General features: G+C 39.5%; 2 protein-coding genes across 3 annotated transcripts; one reads left to right on the plus strand and one right to left on the minus strand.

Annotated features, from left to right (window-relative positions):
* The first annotated feature begins 6,611 nt into the window (after positions 1 to 6,611).
* LOC126631920 (aspartate aminotransferase, cytoplasmic) lies at positions 6,612 to 10,096 on the plus strand. Its single transcript, XM_050302125.1, has 12 exons — positions 6,612 to 6,853; positions 7,170 to 7,241; positions 7,496 to 7,557; positions 7,680 to 7,763; positions 7,883 to 7,982; positions 8,071 to 8,191; positions 8,384 to 8,547; positions 8,655 to 8,792; positions 8,939 to 9,060; positions 9,210 to 9,304; positions 9,511 to 9,631; positions 9,852 to 10,096. The coding sequence occupies exons 1-12, from the start codon at positions 6,752 to 6,754 to the stop codon at positions 9,934 to 9,936; spliced, it is 1,266 nt and encodes a 421-aa protein (XP_050158082.1). The 5' UTR covers positions 6,612 to 6,751; the 3' UTR covers positions 9,937 to 10,096.
* An 805-nt stretch (positions 10,097 to 10,901) lies between these two features.
* LOC126631919 (transcription factor MYB3R-1-like) lies at positions 10,902 to 17,138 on the minus strand. 2 transcript variants are annotated; one of them, XM_050302124.1, is made up of 12 exons: positions 16,949 to 17,138; positions 15,889 to 16,099; positions 15,421 to 15,475; positions 15,067 to 15,124; positions 14,760 to 14,854; positions 14,519 to 14,622; positions 14,281 to 14,409; positions 12,422 to 14,129; positions 11,897 to 12,222; positions 11,660 to 11,774; positions 11,330 to 11,566; positions 10,902 to 11,216 (listed from the first exon to the last, which is right to left on the minus strand). In XM_050302124.1, exons 2-12 carry the CDS (start codon positions 15,963 to 15,965, stop codon positions 11,085 to 11,087), a joined length of 3,036 nt encoding a protein of 1,011 aa, XP_050158081.1. In that variant the 5' UTR covers positions 15,966 to 16,099; positions 16,949 to 17,138; the 3' UTR covers positions 10,902 to 11,084. The 2 variants fall into 2 exon arrangements, with proteins under 2 accessions (XP_050158081.1, XP_050158080.1); XM_050302123.1 differs by having other exon boundaries at positions 12,395 to 14,129; positions 16,949 to 17,137.
* Positions 17,139 to 20,600: the final 3,462 nt, after the last annotated feature.

Raw genomic sequence — 20,600 nt, forward strand, 5'->3', positions numbered from 1 at the left:
CACGAATTTGATTACAAATGTGTCTACTTCTGTTACTGTTAAACTTGATGATACAAATTACCTTGTTTGGCAATATCAACTTCGATTGCTTCTTGAAAGTCATGGCATTTTAGGCTTTGTGGATGGTATTAGGCGCTGTCCTACTCGATTCATTGAAGATGCTACAATTGAAGGTGTTGAGACTGATGACTTTCAAATTTGGAAAATGCATGACCGTGCATTAATGCAACTTATCATTGCCACATTGTCTCCCACTGCTATGTCTTGTGTTATTGGTTGCTTGAGCTCTAATGACATGTGGATCAGCCTGAAAGATAGGTTCTCCACGGTCACCAAAGCCAGTATTTTTCAGTTAAAAACGGAGCTACAGAATATTAAGAAAGGTACTGATTCAGTTTCTACATATTTGCAACGCATTAAAGATGTGAAGGATCATCTTTCTGCATCTGGTGTCACCTTTGAGGATGATGATATTGTGATATTGGCAATGAAAGGTTTGCCTTCTGAGTATAATACCTTTCGGACAATTATAAGGGGCAGGGAGAATGTCATCACTCTTAAGGAATTTCGGTCTCAGTTATTGCCTGAGGAAGCAACTGTTGAAAATAACTCAATCTCAGAGTCTTTTGTAACTGCAATGGTTGCTCAAACTACATCCGGTAAAGGCAAAGCTCTTATGCTACAAGAAGGATCTTCCAGTGGTTCCTCTCAGTCACCAGTTATGGTGGTTCACCAAATAATGGTTATAATGGTGGCTATAGTTCCAGTGGCTTTCGAGGACGAGGGAGGGACATGAACAACTTTCAATCTCATCCACGATACAACACAAGCCCTTCTCATCCGAGTGCTGGAATACTTGGTCCTGCCAAACCCCATATCTCCACTTGTCCTGAGCATGGTTATGAAGTCCCAACATGTCAAATATGTTCCAAAAGAGGTCATATTGCTGCAGATTGCTTTCAAAGACACTCTTCTCCATCTGCACCATCCTCTAAAGTGCAGTGCCAAATCTGTTGGAAATATGGACACACTGCAGTTCAGTGTTATCATCGAGGCAACTTCACTTATCAAGGAAGATCACCACCCTCAAATCTTTCTGCAATGCATACTACATTTTCTCCTTCTGCACCACAAGAGCAATTCTGGGTTGCTGATACTGGGGCTACTTCTCATATGACTTCGGATCTTTCTAATCTCAATCTTGCAGCACCTTTCTCTGGCACTGATACAGTAACAACAGCAAATGGCTCAGGTTTGCCAATCTCTAATATTGGTTCTACTACTCTTCATACACCTCAGTATGCTTTTGAGTTAAAGAACATATTGCATGTGCCTCAATTATCACAACATTTACTATCCATATATCAGCTCTGTAAAGATAACAAATGTAGATTCATTTGTGATGAATTTTGTTTCTGGATCCAGGACAAGATCACAGAGAGCATCATTCTTCAGGGGCTGTGTAAAGAAGGCCTCTATCCCATACCCTTTCACATTCCACAATATCTCATCACTCAAGCACAAAAACATAATGCATCTTTTCAGCAACAAACCTGCTATCTTGGCAGTCAAGTCAAAATAAATTTGTGGCACCAAAGATTAGGACATCGTTCCAACATTGTCACTGCTGCAATGCTTAAACAATCACATATTCCTATATCTTTAGATCATGTGTCTTCTGTTTGTAAATCTTGTTTGGAAGGCAAATTTGCCAAGCTTCCATTTCTGTTTCCTGCAAATAAAATTGTCCATCCTCTAGAGGTCATCCATAGTGATGTTTGGGGTTCTTCATCTACTGTTTCCATTGAGGGTTACAAATTTTATGTAAGCTTTGTGGATGAATGTACCAGGTTTACCTGGATTTTCCCATTAATGAATAAAAGTGAAGTTTTTGGTGTTTTTGTTAATTTTCACAGTTTTCTGATCACTCAACTCTCTGCAACTGTGAAAGTGTTTCAAAGTGATGGTGGGGGTGAATACTCCAGTCATAAATTCAAACACTATTTACTCCAAAAGGTTATCATTCATCAAAAGTCATGTCCCTATACTCCTCAACATAATGGTCTTGCTGAAAGGAAGCATAGACACATCCTTGAAACAGCAGTTACTCTTCTTCAAACCGCATCCTTACCACATAAATTTTGGTTTCATGCTAGTGCTGTTTCTGTTTATCTTATAAATAGAATGGCATGTCACACACTACAAATGTCATCACCATTTCAGTGCTTGTTTGGAACCTCACCATCCATATCTCACCTTAAAGTTTTTGGTTGTGCTTGCTTTCCGCTATTAAAACATTTGAATTCTAGTAAACTGCAACCTAAAACTTCACAGTGCATATTCATAGGCTATGCCAGTTAGTATAAAGGCTATCTTTGTCTCAATCCTCTTACCAACAAAATCTATGTTTCTCGACATGTTTTATTTGATGAGACTACCTTTCCTTATTCTTCCATCATTACATCCAGTACATCACCACGCATTCCATCTCCATCACTACAAGTACAACCACATGTTCTTCCTTCATTAGTCAATTCTCATAATACTGTAGTTGCACCAATTCTACCTAAAGCTCCAGAGTGTTCACCTTCTACCCCTACTAATGCCTCAAAGTGTTCCATGTCCACCCCACTTACTAATTTAGAACTTGTGGAATATCCTCTTTCTCCTACATTACCTACTGCATTACCTGCAGAACCTACACAGTCCTTGCTCCCTGATGATCCAGATTTTCAACCTGAAAATCTGCTAGTTGTCTTTCGAATACCATCAGTGAGCTTGCACCCTATGCAAACTCGATCTAAGAGTGGCATCTCTAAGAAGAAGGTGTTTTCAGCAACAGTTAAGTCCTCTATCCCAGTTTCAGAACCTGCAACTTTCAAGTCTACTATTAAAATTCCAGAATAGGTTGTTGCTATGGAAGATGAGATCACTGCCTTAAAATCTCAGAATACTTGGTCCATTGTTCCATTGCCGTCTTCTAAAAACCTAGTCGGTTGTAAGTGGGTCTATCGAATCAAAACAAATCCTGATGGATCAGTGGCAAGATATAAGGCCCGGTTAGTTGCAAAAGGTTATAGTCAAGAAGAGGGTGTGGATTACAATGAAACTTTTAGTCCTGTAGTGAAACCTACCACTGTTTGGTTGATTTTGGCATTAGCAGCTCAGTTTCAATGGTCCTTGCGGCAACTGGATATGAAGAATGCATTTCTTCATGGTGATCTTCATGAAGAAGTATACATGTCTCAACCACAAGGCTTTGAAAGTTCAGTTCATTCCTCCAATTATGTGTGCAAACTTAATAAGTCACTCTATGGCTTAAAGCAAGCTCCTCGAGCTTGGAATGAAAAATTTACAAGTTTCTTACCAGGATTGGGTTTTAAAGCTTCTCTAGCAGATTCATCATTGTTTGTGAGGCACACTCATCTTGGTACTGTGGTTCTTCTTTTGTATGTGGATGATATCATCCTCACTGGCAGCTCATCTCAGTTGATTGATGATGTTTTCCAAGCTTTAGCCAAGGAGTTTGAAATGAAAGATTTGGGTCCGCTTCATTATTTCTTAGGGTTACAGATTACATATCAGCCTCATGGTCTCTTTGTTTCACAAACTAAATATATCAAGGATCTACTAGAATAGGTAGACTTGCAGGATTCCGAACCTTGTGCCACACCATGTTTACCTTACCACAGGTTGTCTAAGACGGAAGGGACTCCTTATCACAGTCCACATCAATATCGAAGTATTGTGGGAGCCTTGCAATACTTGACATTTACAAGGCCTGATATTGCCTTCTCTGTAAATCAATGTTGCCGGTTTATGCATAATCCTTTGGATTCCCATGTTGTAGCTGTCAAGCGCATCTTGCGATATCTCAGTGGCACATTGCATTATGGTCTTCAGTTTCATACAAGCAAGCTCCAATTACAGGCTTATAGTGATGCCGATTGGGCGGGTGACCCAAATGATAGACAATCGACTTCTGGTCATATTGTATATCTTGGTTCGAGTCCTATATCTTGGGCATCGAAGAAGCAACACACGGTTTCCATACAATCGACAGAAGCCGAATATAGAGCTTTGGCAATCGCAGCTGCTGAGTTAGCATGGATACAGCAAGTCCTGTGTGCTCTATGTATTCCAATTTTCACTGCACCGGTTCTTTATTGTGACAACCTATCTGCCATTGCTCTCTCCTCTAATCCTGTCTTCCATTCCAGAGTGAAACATATTGAAATCAATTATCATTTTGTGCGAGAACGTGTTATTCGCGGCGATCTTCATGTGCTTCATGTGTCATCCAAAGAACAGTTTGCAGATATATGGACTGTCTGCACCCTTGTTTCAGCATCATTGTTCCAATCTTATGCTAGGTTCTTCCCAACATATGATTGAGGGGGGATGTAAAGATAAAGAACTGTCAGATTGTGACAAGTGTCAAAAGATGAAGGGATAAGGTCGTTGTGGTAGTTAAAACAGTTAGTATAGAATACTTAGTGAGTAAGGAAAGTCACATGTATATATACTTGTATTATGTAATGTAAGAATTCATTCATTCAATACAGAAAGTATAATTCAGCTACAATTCTCTCTCTAAACTCGTCTATTTCTCTCTCTCTCTCTAGATTACATAAGAAAACTCTATTGATATTCTTCACAGGATGAAGATTAACATACCATTACCGTGCATCCCGCCCTTATATTGTAGATTGTGTTTTCTGTGGACTTAATCTTATTGATTATTTCTGTCAGAAGATCGATAAGATTATGCAGGATAAGATATGCAGGCTAATAGTGACAATACTCTATTAAAATTTAAAACTATATTATTTGTTTTATTTTTATTTATAGATCTAATTACTTGTTTTTAATAAAAAAAAATTCAAAAACAAAGGAAGAACGTTGTGTGCTTAAAGATTCATTTAAACATTTAAATTACAAATGTTCTTTTATTACAATGATATATTTTACACTAAGGAGATGGAGAGTTCGGCTAAGTCACACACATGTAAATTACAGTTTAGTTCCTAGATTATTAGGTAAGCCATGTCACATCACCATTCTTGGATGGGTGCTGGGGGACTTTTAGGTCAAGGTGGACCTAGACTTTGAGAATGTTCTCTTGTCTCTCTTGGTTCGGTTTTGTGCATGTCCCGATATCTCGAAAAAGTTAGCTTGTCTTAGAAAATATTCCGGTTAGATTAAAGACTCGAAGATGACATGATTAGGCAAAAATAATGACTTGATAAAGAGAGACATGGTGTGGACGCTAGAAGTTTATCAGTTTGGTATGAGAGGAAAAGTTTGCATCGTTGTATGGTATTCTAGGTTGGATAATCTGGGTTTCCTAGGGTGGTAACAAGGCTTCTGATGGTTGGGATCTTCAGAGGAAAAGCGACGGAAAACACCAAGGTTGCAGGTATCTCCTCCTTCCAAGCTTTGAGGCTCTATGTTATGATAGATCCCCTTCTCTAAGGTTGCTGACGTATATTTGTAATTGAATGATTCTTTTTCAAGGAATCTCTAATTGTAGCGTAGTTCTTTTTTTCCTTTCTCCCTAGTTCTTCTGCCACTCTCGTTTAGGTGCAAGATGACTAGGCATTGCCACCTTCTAAAACCTGCACCATGCCTTCTTCCCAAGGCGGTGCCTTCCCGAGTCAGCCTTCCACATGCGCTATATCTGGTAGCGTGCCCCATGGCTTTCATGTGTTGAACTTCTACGTGAGTTGGAAAGCGAAAGTTAGCCATTAATGCATGTTTGGTTGGACATTCACGTGATTACAAGGCTAGAGGATTTGGTTTCTCCCTAACTAAGTTGGTTAACTCCTTGGGAAAAAGGGAAACTAAGTTTTGGTTCTCTCCCAAGCTTACCTACATGAACCTCAAAGGTTTTGGGCTTGGATCTTTGGGCACCCAAGCAACCAAAGTCTTCCATAATCTTGACTCCACATAAGCCCGATAAACTTTCATAACCATCCACACCACAATTCACTTGACAAACCCTAAGCATGTGATTTGAGCTTATTTTAGCGTGAATAGTGGTTAGCATGATAGAGCTCTTGGCGTGACGAATATGCATGGGTATGGCGTGATTTATATAAATATTTGACTTAATTACCGTAGCATGGCATGATTGTGAATATATTCCTTTCATTGTCCGACACCTTTACATGTAAATGTTTGACTTGAGGCTCGTATGACAATTGGATCTTGAAACTTAATTGGACTTGCATGTGACATTTTTTTACCTCAACAATGGATAATGGTTTAGGTTCACCCAATAAGGAAAAAAAGGAAAAGGAAAAAGAATGTAATAGAATATGTGCGTTGGTTGGTCCTTAATTATTTAAACCATCCTTAATAAAAATGTCAAATTAAAATGTTAAATTTCTTTTTTATAGTTAATCTGGCATAATAACATTGTGTAAAATACTCTATCCCAACTGAGATGTCAAATTAAAATATTTTTTTTTCTAATTTGTGTTCTTATCCGTTAAAGATAAAAAATTATAAGAATATTAAAAGCTTAATTGCCCGATTGCCCGACAGTCAAGACGCTTTACACAGCGCGTGACGAAAAAGGCGTATTTTAAGCTCCTGAACGAATAAAACTGCCTAACATGCGCCTACAGTTCACATCAGTACATCAGCCCGCGCCCACAGTTCTTCTACTTCCTTTACTAGTAGTGATCGGAGGCAAAACGCTCTGGTGCGACACCTCGCTGCCGAAGAAGATCAATCGTCCTCCGCCATGGATGCTCACAAAAACTCCATCTCCGCCTCGCCAACTTCCGCCCACGCCAATTCCGTCTTCGCTCACGTCGTTCGCGCTCCCGAGGATCCAATCCTTGGGGTACTCTCTCTCACTAAAGCTTTTGATCTTTGCGTAAATCAGTTTACGAGATTTCATATTTTCATGTCATTTGTAGTGCGGGAGCTTTGATTTCGGTTGCGATTAAGCTGAACAGTATTCATATTTTGGTGATTGATTTGAATGTCTATCTGTATTTTGATCGTTCGTGCCTAAAATCCTTTTCGGTTTTCGATTTCGGAGCAATTTTAGCCCTGTTGTTGATCGTGATACATAAATTAGTTTGATCGCGCGTGTTTATGTTTAGCTGAAGATCGATCGTATTAATCCCTGACAAATCTTTTGAAAATATGAACAGGTGACTGTTGCTTATAACAAGGATCAAAGCCCTCTTAAGCTGAATTTGGGTGTTGGTGCTTATCGAACCGAGGTGAGTCTGTTTTGGACTGAATTTAACATGATTACAAAGCTTTACTATGTATTGTTAGCGAAATGTATGTTCTCTAATGTATGGGACTCGAGCGTGCCGGCTCACACACAGAGCTGATGTTTGTTTCATTGTCAAAATTATGCACGTCTTTGTGACTGAATGATTTTCATTTCAAAGGCAGTGGCACTAGTTTTGTTATCGTCCTTTGCGAATTTGTTAATTTCTTAACCGCCTTTGTGTTCGTGGAATGACAGGAGGGAAAACCACTTGTTCTGAATGTGGTGAGAAAAGCCGAACAGCTGCTCGTTAATGACATGTAAGCTATATTGTTGTCAGTAAATTGATTTCGCTATTAATTTAAGAAGCTAACATTATTGACGTTAAATTGGTTTGTGACGTTAATCATCGACTTATGGTTCGATTCCTCATTACATCCAGGTCACGCGTTAAGGAATACCTTCCTATCGTTGGACTGGCAGATTTCAATAAGCTGAGCGCTAGGCTGATTCTTGGTGCTGACAGGTATAAAAGACTAATTGATGCCTTATCCTATCCTTTTTGCTTTATCATGTTTTGTTCGGAGGTGGATTTATCAGTTGTTTTACCGGGTTTCAAGCATAGAATTTACTTGCTTGTCACAGCCCTGCTATTCAAGAGAACCGGATTACTACTGTTCAATGTCTGTCGGGAACTGGCTCATTGAGAGTTGGAGGTGAATTTTTGGCAAAGCATTATCATGAAGTAAGTGCTTACTTGTTGCATCGTCTCTTGTTTCTACTATTGTGTTGATAATAGTTCAGCAAACTTAACCTCATTTATTTTACCACAGCGCACAATATACATACCCCAGCCGACATGGGGAAACCACACAAAAGTTTTCACTCTGGCAGGGTTGATTGTGAAAAGTTACCGGTATTATGATCCAGCAACTCGTGGTCTCAACTTCCAAGGTTTAGAACTAGAATTGTTCATAGTTTCTTCTTATCTCTATCACAGTTGAATTTCTTTCCCCCAACTATTTCATCTTCTGACATTATTTTTTAATTTACTAATAGTTCTTCCCTCGTGGGGTAAATTGCAGCAGGCCTTATAACGTTTCTATTCTTCTTTCTGGTTTAATACTCTTTTCATTTCGTTAACAGGCCTCTTAGAAGACCTCAGTTCTGCCCCAGCTGGAGCAATTGTACTTCTCCATGCATGTGCTCATAACCCCACCGGTGTTGATCCAACTCTTGAGCAGTGGGAGCAGATCAGACAGCTCGTGAGATCAAGAGAATTATTACCTTTCTTCGACAGTGCTTATCAGGTAGACCGCGTGTAGAGTTCCAATTTCTCTACACTCTAGTTTCTTCTTTCTGTTTAACATCATGCTATTCCAACTTCTCATGGTGAACTGTTTTCTTGTATTTGTAGGGTTTTGCCAGTGGAAGTTTGGATGGCGATGCACAATCTGTTCGTAGGTTTGCTGCTGATGGTGGAGAGTGCCTTATTGCTCAAAGTTATGCAAAAAACATGGGTCTGTATGGCGAACGTGTTGGAGCCCTAAGCATTGTAAGACTCATCCCATAACTTTCAGTTGTGAGTTCCCTTATTTTGATGCATCCCACCAAAATTTAATATGAAAAAACTCCATACTTGCCATACATCTTAAATTGTTCTTGATTAAATTGGTTGTTGAAAATTCTACTTGAACATAGGTCTGCAAGAATGCTGATGTTGCAAGCAAGGTTGAGAGCCAACTCAAGCTTGTGATCAGGCCCATGTACTCGAACCCACCCATTCATGGTGCATCAATTGTAGCTACCATCCTCAAGGATAGGTACTCTTTGATTCTTGTTCATATACGTGCAAAATGACAATAATTGACTTGATGTATCATCAGCTAGTTATTGAACTCCGACCCGGAAATAGTTTTTCCTTCCCTATTTGATTTCTAGTTACCTTATCACTTAATTCTTCTGTGGTCAGGGATTTGTTCAATGAGTGGACAATTGAGTTGAAGGAAATGGCTGATCGTATCATCAGCATGCGTCATCAACTTTTTGAATCCTTGCGTGCCAAGGGTGAGTATTTCCATATGCGTATATGACAGTCTTGGGCTAACTAAAAGTACCAATGTCAAACTCATTTGATCTGCGTCGGACATATAGTTTTTTAATCAACGTGCGGATGGAAAAGTTATAGGGTGAAGAAATACAAACATAACTTTTATGAATTCCCATGGCCGTTTGCATAGTTATTTCACCTTGCTGAGTTTTCTATTCCACAGGCACACCGGGTGACTGGAGCCACATCATCAAGCAAATCGGAATGTTTACCTTCACCGGATTGAACTCCGAGCAAGTTGCTTTCATGACTAAAGAGTACCATATTTACATGACATCTGACGGGTAATCAATCAGCATTAATCATGAGTTCTTTTATTTAACGAAGCCTAATCTTCTCTACGTCAAGGATTTGTCCGTCTGTTATCATTAATTACATCTAGGATAGAAATTTCGTAGCAGACTCCTTAGCGAATATTAATATCTAAACACACGTCTTGACGCAAGTAGAGTGAGCATTTGCAGAATGAGGCGATCGATTTAATTTTGTTCTTCGTTTTTGCAGGAGGATTAGCATGGCGGGTCTGAGCTCGAGGACCGTCCCTCATCTTACAGAGGCAATACATGCCGCTGTTACTCGCGCTGCCTAGTCATATGTTTGGAAGGCAACATTTTCTTGTGAGCCGACTCCAATATTGGACTCTTCCCGTTCTACAGTTTTGTTGTAATAATTGTTTTACCTTATTAGATGAGGTTAAAGATTTCTCCGACTAAAGATAAAATAAAGAAAATCTAAGGATTTTTTAGTTTTGTTTTCGACCTTCCCCATGTTACAATTATATGCATTCATGTCAAATTTTGCGAAATATTCATGCCAAATTAAAAGTTTTTGGGTCTTCAAATATATCTTTTTCGTATACCATTGTTTCGTAATTTTTGGAAACTTTTGGGTTTCAATAGTCTGGGACGACGTAGTTTGAATAATGAAATGTGAAGATTGAGTAGTTTTGAAAAATGAACGGTGACAATTGATTCTAATATTGACTTTTAGAAATTAAACGGTGAAAATTGTTTGTAAAGCGGGGCTACTTATTAGTCTACTGAAAACCAACTGTATTTATAATTGCTTTTGGAAGGCTAAAGCGATTTCTGACGAATAAACGCACTTTTAGCTGCTTCTGGCTTATAGAATGGTTTTCTCAAGAACAAATCTCAGATGTTTCATAAAAAAGTACTTGGTTTTCCATTAAAAGTTTCAACGCCCTTATATTTAAAACACTTATACTACTATAACACGTCACTTTTTATCACTTTCTATCTAGAGAATCAATCTCAAATCAAAGCAACTTACATGAAACGGGTTTACCGTCACGTGTCGTCTCGATTCGATAATATACTATCATGTGGAAAAAACTTGCACCAGGCAATGTATTATTGGATACAGAACATCTTGTGGCAGTAAACACGTTCCATGCAAGTCCTTCCAAACAGTCTTCAAATTTCACCAATGGTAGAAAGTAATTTTTATTTGTCATTAAGTGGAATGTAATCCTAAGTGGAACAGTTAAATTCCCAATAGGGTAATAAAAAAACACGAATACAAAGACACATTGAATAGCTCATGAACAAATTTCTTTTTTTTCAACCAATTAGTTAACTTGATCCAGACGTTGTAACAAAAAATTAAAAAGAAAAATAAATAAATAAAAAAGGAGAGACAGAACTACATACATATATGGATAACAAAATCTAAGGACCCAAACAAAAGAACTAGGGCAACCTTCTTACAGGAGGCTACTTATCTGCAACCCTTCAACAAATAAGAAGTCGGACTTGAGAAGCTTTTGGCATTAGACGCAGACTTTACATTTTCTGTTCCCTTCTTCCCCGGCGTCCCACATTCGCTGAAGTCGAGGGTGCGACGCTCCACCTACAAAAATGTTCCCAACATGATCAGCTCATTTCGTTACAATGATACCAAAACAAACCATTGGGAGCCGAAAATAATCGAAAAGCCTACACGAAAAATAAAACGGATCCTACCAGAACATCGGAACCCGAAAGAGAAGCACTCCCCGGCTGATTAGGTAGCCCCTGCTTGTTCTCGAGGCCCGCAATATCTCGGTCTTTCTGTCTTTCCTGGAATAAACTTTCAGGAGTTTCGTTTCCCAAAACCTCCTGGGCATTGGCATAGGCAGCAGCACTCTGCTCACTTATCTGTTTCATCAGCCCAATGGCATCATAGCTTCTATCCCCTGGGCTCATGAAAAACCCTATATCCTGGAGAGAGGAAAATCGCATTGCATTATATTAATAACTGACCCATGACCACGTAATTTGAGAAGATAATCATCTGCCAGAAATTGTGGTTACCTCAATTGTAATTTCAGTATCAACACTAGGGCCGGGGACGAAGGAGTTGATGAACCAAGGAGATTTCCATGCGGAAGGAGATTCGATACTTCTCTTAAAAGGAGTACCACCGAACCTAGAAAAACAAACACCGTCACCAATGAAACCCGTCAGGATCAGGTATTGAGAGAATTCTAGAACTACAAGAAATCTTACATGCCGAATATGCCGGAAACAATGACAATGACAAAATCTTACATGCTTTCAATACTGACATCATTGCCGGCATTATCACCAGATGTCTCTTGGGGAACTGACGAAGAACCAGATTGTAAGCATTTATCTGCAAGACTTTCATGCTTCTTTACGCATATAGTGGGGGTTTTAACAGATGAGCATTGTCTTGCAGAGAAAGATTTAGAAGGAACTCCTGGGTTGGTGGCTTCAAAGCTTTTACGTAAGAGACTTTTAGGAGTTCTAGCAGTTGAGCCGAAGGGTTTTTCAGCTTTACAACCAACTACATCAGGAGAATTCAGTAGCAGATCATTTGTGTTACGTTCAACAAGAACTCCAGAAGGTTGTGCCTGAAAAGTGCAATAAGAGAAATTAATACTACAAACAAATGCAATATAAATTCCACCAATATTAAGTGATTGGCCAGTAAAACCCATATTAGGTGATTGGCCAGTACAATATTTATCCTTCAGAAGATGCACAGGATATAAAGCCAGCAAAATAAATGCACGAGAAACTCACACTTTGTGTAGTTGGGACGAGATCAACCTTACTCTCAGCATCAACATCAGAAGTTTGTTGGAACTGCTTTCTCTTTTCCTGGGATTGACCGTCATCAACATCTTTCTGTGCAGTTCCATCATCTGACATTGCGGTGCTGTCAATCCCTTTTTCTACTTTGTTTTCACAGGTACCCTTGTTCTCTTTATCTTCAACAGAGGCATCAGAATTACTTTTCTGATCAGATGATGGAGAAAGTGAATCTTCTTTGTTCTCTGTATCTTCAAACATAACATCTAGACGTGAAAAATCTCTGGCCAAGCAGGAGGTCACGTCAGTCCCAACCCTTTTATCAAATCTTCTATCGGACAATGGCGACAATGGAGACAACAAATCTCGGTGTCGTTTCTTCAAAATAGATGGCGTGCCTGTAAAAGTTTTAGCAGCACTTTTTAGCAAGGCATCAGGGCTACCCTCATGCGAGGGTGAATCCCATAACCTATATGGAGTGAGGCAATTCATAGAAGACATCATCAGCTGACGAATGCCGAGGGGGCTATATTCTTGCTGCATGTCATTACCAGATTGTATAAGATCACAACTAAAAAATGGAATATCCAAGCTTGGAAAGCGAGGAGGTTCATAACATAGAGAGCCAGCATCCTGCTGTTCTGTCTGCTCATTTGAACTCACATCCACAGGACAAGTTTGCGCGTCCAATCCCAAAGCAAATGTATTTACAGGGACTAGTTTTGAAGAATCACTAACCAGATCGGATTTGCAGGGAGAACTGGCAGACTCGTTAGTATAGATAAATCCATCATTTGAACTTGTCACAAACTCTTGATCTTGAACTATGAATAAATGAGTAGGTTCTCCAGCATATATCAGTGGAGTTTCATGAGCAGAAACTACCTGAGAGCAAGAAGTTCCAATTACACCAGAATTCAGAGGATGATATAATTGTGAAGCTGAAGTTCTGCCAGGGTCAGATATTTGGAGGTTTGATGGTTGTAGAAGTACTGAATCTGTGCAAGCACCCAAATCAACCATATTTGAATCATCTGTAAAATTTCTAGAGGGAAAACACCCATCATTCATTGAAAATAATACCCTGCAGCATTCATCGTCAGATATCAACATGTGCTCTGATTTAACTGAACCCACGGCCATGTTCCCCATGGAAGTAGAAGTTTGAAACGGAGCCTCCACCCCTCCATGCATCCTTAATGATTCCTGGCCGCATTCTAGTGAAGAAATGTTAGGTAACTCATGCAAATTTAACTGGAAATCCCCACTCATCGAAGCTCCAGCATCATGTGAGAAATTTTGTTCCAGGTATTTGGAGCAAACCAATTCAGGAGGTATTTCTGGGATGGAAACATTGGCTTCTCCTATAGATGGGTAATATGGTTCTGAACAAGATACTGGACTGAAGCTTGGATCATTTGCTAAATGGGATACTTCATTATTCTGAAATTCCTCTATAGGATGTGGTACCACATTGGCCATTTGTGCAGAGCGACCAGCAACGGTTGAATCTTGACTGCATTCTGAAATTTCTTCGGCTTCTGCACCTTTGGCACCACTATCATCTCCACTGCTCTGCATCCTTGAAGAAGATGACATCATGTGTTGGCTTTGATTTCCAACATGAGGCATTCCTTGAAACTGTGTAAGTAAACCTGATTTCAAGTAAGAATCCAACTTCTTCTTCACAGAACTGTTCCAGTGATTTTTTATAGCATTGTCTGTCCTGTTGACCATGCAAGTATAGATATATCACAATTATTGCCAGTGCACCAGACTAAAAGGACATACAGTAGTAGCAATGGAAGACATTCATTTTTTTAAATGTATACAGAAATAACAGAGACTCTTTGCCTCTAGATAACATATGGGCATACCTTCCAGGCAAGAACTTCGTTAGCTCTGCCCATTTGTTCCCATACATTTGATGAGCACGAATCAGAGCCAACTCCTCTTCCTGTGTCCATGCCTCTTTGTTTATGCCAGGATTAAGATGATTATGCCACCTAAAAGTAGTTCCAACGTGGTAAGACAAAGAAACAAATACTAGATCAGGATTGAAGAGTTACAGGATTGTATCAATGAAATCATCCACAGGAAATTCGGTTATCATACCTTTCCCGACACTGCTTACCAATACGTCCAGGTAAATGCTGTGCAATAGTGGACCACTTTTTTGGACCATATTTTTTCACCAACTCAATAATAACATCATCCTCCTAATCAATTTTGCAGAATAGTAAGGAAACATTGCATGTAAAAAAGAGAAATATGAGTTGATCAGACAAAAATCTCAAAAAACAAATGAGGCGACGAACGAACACAAAAATAAGATGCAAGTAGTGAGATGCGATACCTCTTTAGACCACGGACCTTTGACCAGTTCGGGATTCAAGACTTTCTGCCATCTATGTAGGCATTGCACATCAGTCCGATCCTTGAAACACTCCGCTAATAATAGCCAGGATTCCAATTTTAAAATGTATTGAAAATAGATAAATTAAAAAGTAGCATCAACTGAGATAAAAATGTTTGATCAATTCAAATACTGGGGGAGAAAGAGAGCAAGAGAGAGAGATATAACAAGGCTAAAGTTTAGTAAAAACTATCTTTAGTCTCATGACATGCTAACAGAGATGGACACATTGGTATCACAATAATACCTATTTTTTTCCAATTCTTTCCTTTAAAACGCTGAACAGCCCTCCGCAAGATCTCATCCTGCATGGACAGAATAAATTATTGTCCGCCACATATTTCATACAGGAAGAGGGATAAAGAATGAATGACAAATATGCATATAGCTAGGACAATGCATTAAACAATACACAGTAATTTGAGATTTGAAATATCAATGATGTATCAAATAAAGTAGCTTAAATAATTTTGAAATTTTCTTTGTAAAAATTTCGACTTCCAAGGTACAACAGCTACTTTTTACATCAGGTGTTAATATGCACCAAGCCATAACCTTATGCATCTTTTTTTAAGGCATCTAATTTAAAATGAAAATCTACCTCTTCAGGTGTCCATTGTCCCTTCGTAGAACGCCTCGTAGGCCCACTAGTCCTCCTACAAAAGAGTTGCTTAGATATCAGAAAAAAATTGAGTTGCATAACTTACTCCCAGTCAAGGAGAATTTTACCATACTAAACCAAAAGAAAAAAACGAGAAAGAGAGAGAGTCCTATAACATATAAGATCAAACAATGCACACACGCACGCACTCACACACGACACCCCTGTAATTGGTAAGATAATGTCTTAATGATCAGTGAACATAAGCACTTTAGTTTAAAAGTTTTCAGAAAACACTGAACACATCCTTGTGTGCATTATCCTTCTTTCATTTCACTGAAGACAATCGAGTAGGTTGACAGGAATAAACATGAAGGAAATTAATTTTAAATGAAGGAGATTGTCAAAGGAAAATGGAGAACTGGAAATGACATCAACAGAACAATGAATAGTCTTCAACAGAATTACCCATGGAGAGCTCGAGCTTTCTGATTGTTGTCACCGAGCACTTCTGAAGGAGTAGAATTTGTTCTTTCACCTTCCATAGTTAAACAACACACAAGTCAAGCTGCATAATCCGACTCCTACTCGACGACTCTCTCTAGTATTTGGACTCCAAATCATGATAATCACCCTAAGCAATGGTGGGGCCGACCTTGTTGCACAGAAGACCCACAAACTGCAAAAACACAAGAAAGTTATGAGACATTCCACAAATGAGATCAAGAGTATAACCTAACAAATTCAAATTCCCAAATCAATTTGAAGAGGTCTGAAAATTGGAATATAAATATTCGCTCTTACTCAATGAATCAATTTGTATTAAATTCGGGATAGATCGGTACAGACCAAATGTATACAGATGATCCCATCAGAAACGGGGAAACAAATGAGAATAATTTGATATGGCAATTACCGCATCAGAATAAGACTCGCATAAATCCAGCAACAAGCATTTAAACGTATCACTTATATGTATATATACAAAAATAAAAAAGCATGGTAACATTGGGGAGAACTAACAAACTACAAATTAAGAGACATTCAGCTCAAAATCGATGATAGAAACTCATCAAGAAATGAAACCGCATATGGAGAACTAACAAACTACAAATTAAGAATTGATAATCTAACCTCAATTGTGATTTGATTCAGCAAAAGCTTAGTAATTCGAAGATAAAATCAAAGTTGGCACACAAAAACACAAAATTCACCAAATTTTATCCACTACAACTTCAACGAGTCCTCGATTTCAAACTGAATAATGGGGTAGAGTAAATTTGTAAATCGATTGTATCTAAATCAAATTAACTAAAAATCAACGAAAATTTCTATCAAAACCCAGCAGATAATCCTTCACACACTAACAAATTATCGAAAAGATTCAAAATTCAATCAATCCCAACTCGCAGAGAACTTCAAATCTGAGACAGAAAAGCTTCAATCACTAGATTCAATAAAAAAATATTGGGATCAATACAAAACAGAACATTCAACTCTAGTCAAAGGAAAACCCTAAATCACTTACCGAACTGAGCTTGGAAGAGCGAAGAGCAGAGATTCCACTGAGAGAGAAGGTCGACGACGATCGCAACAGAGCACATTTGACGATCGAATCGAAGAAAGGGAGAATTTGAAAAACGATCTGCTCACACACAGTGCGGAGTAGAGAGAGGCTGAGAGAGTGAAATGGTCCGGAGCTCTATTCAAACATAAAGGGGCGGACTCTTGAAGTTTCAAACCTCGAGTTTGAAGGGACGAACGGTACAGGTTTGAGGCGGCGAACGGTACAGATTTTGCCACGTAGAACTTGATGCCGACCCCTTCCAAGACCGGCTTTACCCTCTCTTTTTTTTTTTTAAATTTCAACGGCCATATTTTTGCTTATTAAGTAGGGTGGTGACTGCTGTGCATTACCAATTTTCTCCTCTCTTTTTACTTTTAAATTTTTCTTTTTCTTTTAATATTTGGATTTTTGAAATTTTAATTTCAATAAAAACGAAATGATTTTGTAATTATGGTGCCGTTTTTTCACTAATGGAAAAGTAATAGCATATCTCAATCCATTAAAACCATCTCCAACCCTTGGGCTAAAAGCTAAATTTTTTAGCCTAGAAAATTTAGCTTTTAGCCCAGAAACATTTTTTCTGCTTCAACCCTTCTACCTTAAAATTTTAGCCCGGAATTATTAAAGAATGAAATTAGCCTAAATTTTTTTCTTAAATCAATTTAAAAAAAATAAATATGTAGATTATTGTAAATTAATTTTATGAACATTTTAATCTAAAAAAATTTAAATTCTGATAAACATTTCGCATTTAGCCCGGGGGGAAAGCTGGGGTGGGGGGTATTTGGCCCAGAAATAGCATTTGGCATTTAGCCTAAAATTTTAGCATGGGTTGGAGAGTGTTTGGGGGGGGGTAATTTGGCTTTTAGCCCAGGGTTGGAGATGGTCTAAGGGTTGATTCGGAATTGTGGTTGTTTCAAAAAATGCAGTTTATTAAAAAAATTTAGAACATTAAATATATTTGGTAAATTAAAAAAAAACTTTTTTAAAAAACTGCTGTTAATGAAAATAGAAAAGCATATAAAAGCAAAGGCAGGATTTACCATGCTTTAGAGCAAGTCCACCCTTGGTTGTTGTTCGGGGGATAGGCGAAGGGAAAGGGCCCGAGGGCCGGTGGATAGGCCCTCAGCCTTGGACAGCCCGAGTGAAGGTGGAAGCCCAAGGGCCAGGCCCGTGAAGAATTGACAGGCCTGCAGCTCGAGTTGTGTTTGCTTTTTTAATTTTTTTTGTGTCAGGCGCGTGCCCCTCACTCGAGTGAGGGCGCGTCAGCCGACAAGTTCACAGGGCACAGGGCCCGCACGCGTAGGAAATGCAGGTGACCGTTGGAAGCCACGTGGCTTCCCACGATCCTTTCGATCCCAACGGCTCTTTAATACGAGCCGTCCGATTTCTAACGGTAATAAAAAAAAAGTGATTTAATAACAACCGTTCGATCTGAGATCAACGGTTGATGTTAATCTGCTTTATAAATTTTTTTTTAAAAAAAAAAAGAAAAAATAGTTTTAAAATTAAGAAAAGTTATCGTTATGACACATGGCACAATCTGGAATGTTGGAATTCAAAATTTTTTAAATCCAACGGCAGAGATTAATTATTTGAATAAAAAAAATTTAAAATTGTAAAAAATCCGAAAAAAAATATCTGAAATTTAAAAAAAAAAAATGTTTCTACTTTTCTATAAATACCTTCTCATTATCATCTACCTTACACCACAATTTCATATTTTCTCAACTACTTTCAATCAAATTCCTGTCTTTCTCTCAAAGTTTCAATCCAATTTTTTTCAACAAAATGACTACTGCTGCAGGTACGAATTGGTCGCTTCTTGAAGATGTTGCGTTGTGTACTAGTTGTGTTTATACCATATTTAGGGCCTCGTATATTTGGGCCTTGGGCCTTGTATTTGGGCCTCACACTAAAGCCCATACTTTGTAAAAGAGGAGGAGCCCCTTATTCTATAAAAGGGGACTCCTACCCTCATTCTAGGAGGGGCTCATTCTCACCCTCAGATCTCATCCTCAGAGGCCAATTCCTAAGTTTCTCCTCACCCCTCTCAAAGCTCTCACTTATAGAGCTCTTTCTCTCCCTCACTTCTGAGAGAAATATAATACAATCAGTGTGGACGTAGCCCAAACCTTGGGGTGAACCACGATACATCTTGTGTTATTTACATTACATGCAGATTCACGGTCGGATTTACGTTGTACCAAGACCATCCGGTTTTGTGCATCAACATTTGGCGCCGTCTGTGGGAATCGACACAAAAAACTATGTCGGTTCTTTTTCATTTTCTCAGTTCTACCGTGAATCTGCAAAATCACAAGACCCAGAAACAGAAAAGATTCGCTTGTTCATCTCCTTAAACATATCAGTTTCTCTCTCTCTCTCAACGACGTCGTTTCGAGATTGACAGCGAGGAAAGCAAACAACGAACTGGCCATGGACGCGATCTCCAGAAGTGCGACGACGCCGTCGAATTTGAATCCTAACGCTCCGGTGTTCGTGCCGCTGATGTGTCTGACGGTGGATGACTTCTCCGCCGAATGGTGGGCACTGGTTCAATCCTCCCCTAGGTTCCAAGATGGGGAACTAGCTCCAGGACTACGTCCTCCGCTGACGTTTCTGCTACTTGTAAAGGTCAAATTAAGTCAAGTTGGGGAACTGCGGCACGAGGGAGGAATCAGCTGTGATGACTAATGCTCAAGTTCAGCAGCTGAGCACTCTGGTGAAGAATGGCGGCGGCGAGGGGAAACAGAACCACAACCGTTCGATTTCAGATCTGATCGATCCTTCGACGCCACGTAACTTCTATGACCCGCTTGGCGCGCTGGACAGCTGGGATGCGTCCACACCGTCAGCCCCGTGCGATTGATGTGGCGTTGGCTGTGAAGATAACCGAGTTCAGGAGCTCCGCCTGCCTCGTCTCCACCTCGGCGGCCGAATTACTGACCACCTCGCCGACTTACGCGACCTCTGCAAAACCCACAAACCACACCTCTCATCTTTTCGGCTTTGAATGAGGAGGTGATGAGAGGGTTGTCGCCGGGGAGGTCGAGGGCGAAAAGTCCGGCCAGGAGTGGGTCTCCAATGTCGGGGATGCTCAGGCGGCGAAGGAATCATCACGTGGCGCAGCCGAAGCCGTTGATGATTTTGAGATCCGGGAACTCAACTCGCCTCGATCTCTCCACCACCGAGTCTTACCATCTTTCTTCTACGGAGCTCCGCACCAACTATCCCCTTTCATCAAAAGCAGAGAGAGAGAGAGTAGAAACAAAGTGAGAGAGATGGTGTCGTTAATCACCAAGAACAACCCACACAACAAAATCAAAGCTTGAAATTCAGGAGAGAGAGGAAACAGAAGCAGCAGGAAGAGCTATGAAGTTGTTGAAATGAGAGGTGGGATTTCTGATTCTTTACGCAGCTGCTCTCTACGCCTTCATCATCCATTGATCCCTCCAAATCTCTCGCGATCAGAACCTCATCAAAGACGCCGCGTTGTAGCCTGGGTTCTGCTTCTGGGTTCTCTGGAATTTGATCTGTTTTAAGGAAGGCGAAGGCTTTTCAGCTATCTAATTCTGGGGTGCTGCCTCTTAATTCAAATGACCAGATGAGT

This window comes from Malus sylvestris, chromosome 8 (genome assembly GCF_916048215.2).
Source record: "Malus sylvestris chromosome 8, drMalSylv7.2, whole genome shotgun sequence".
Taxonomy (NCBI): domain Eukaryota; kingdom Viridiplantae; phylum Streptophyta; class Magnoliopsida; order Rosales; family Rosaceae; genus Malus; species Malus sylvestris.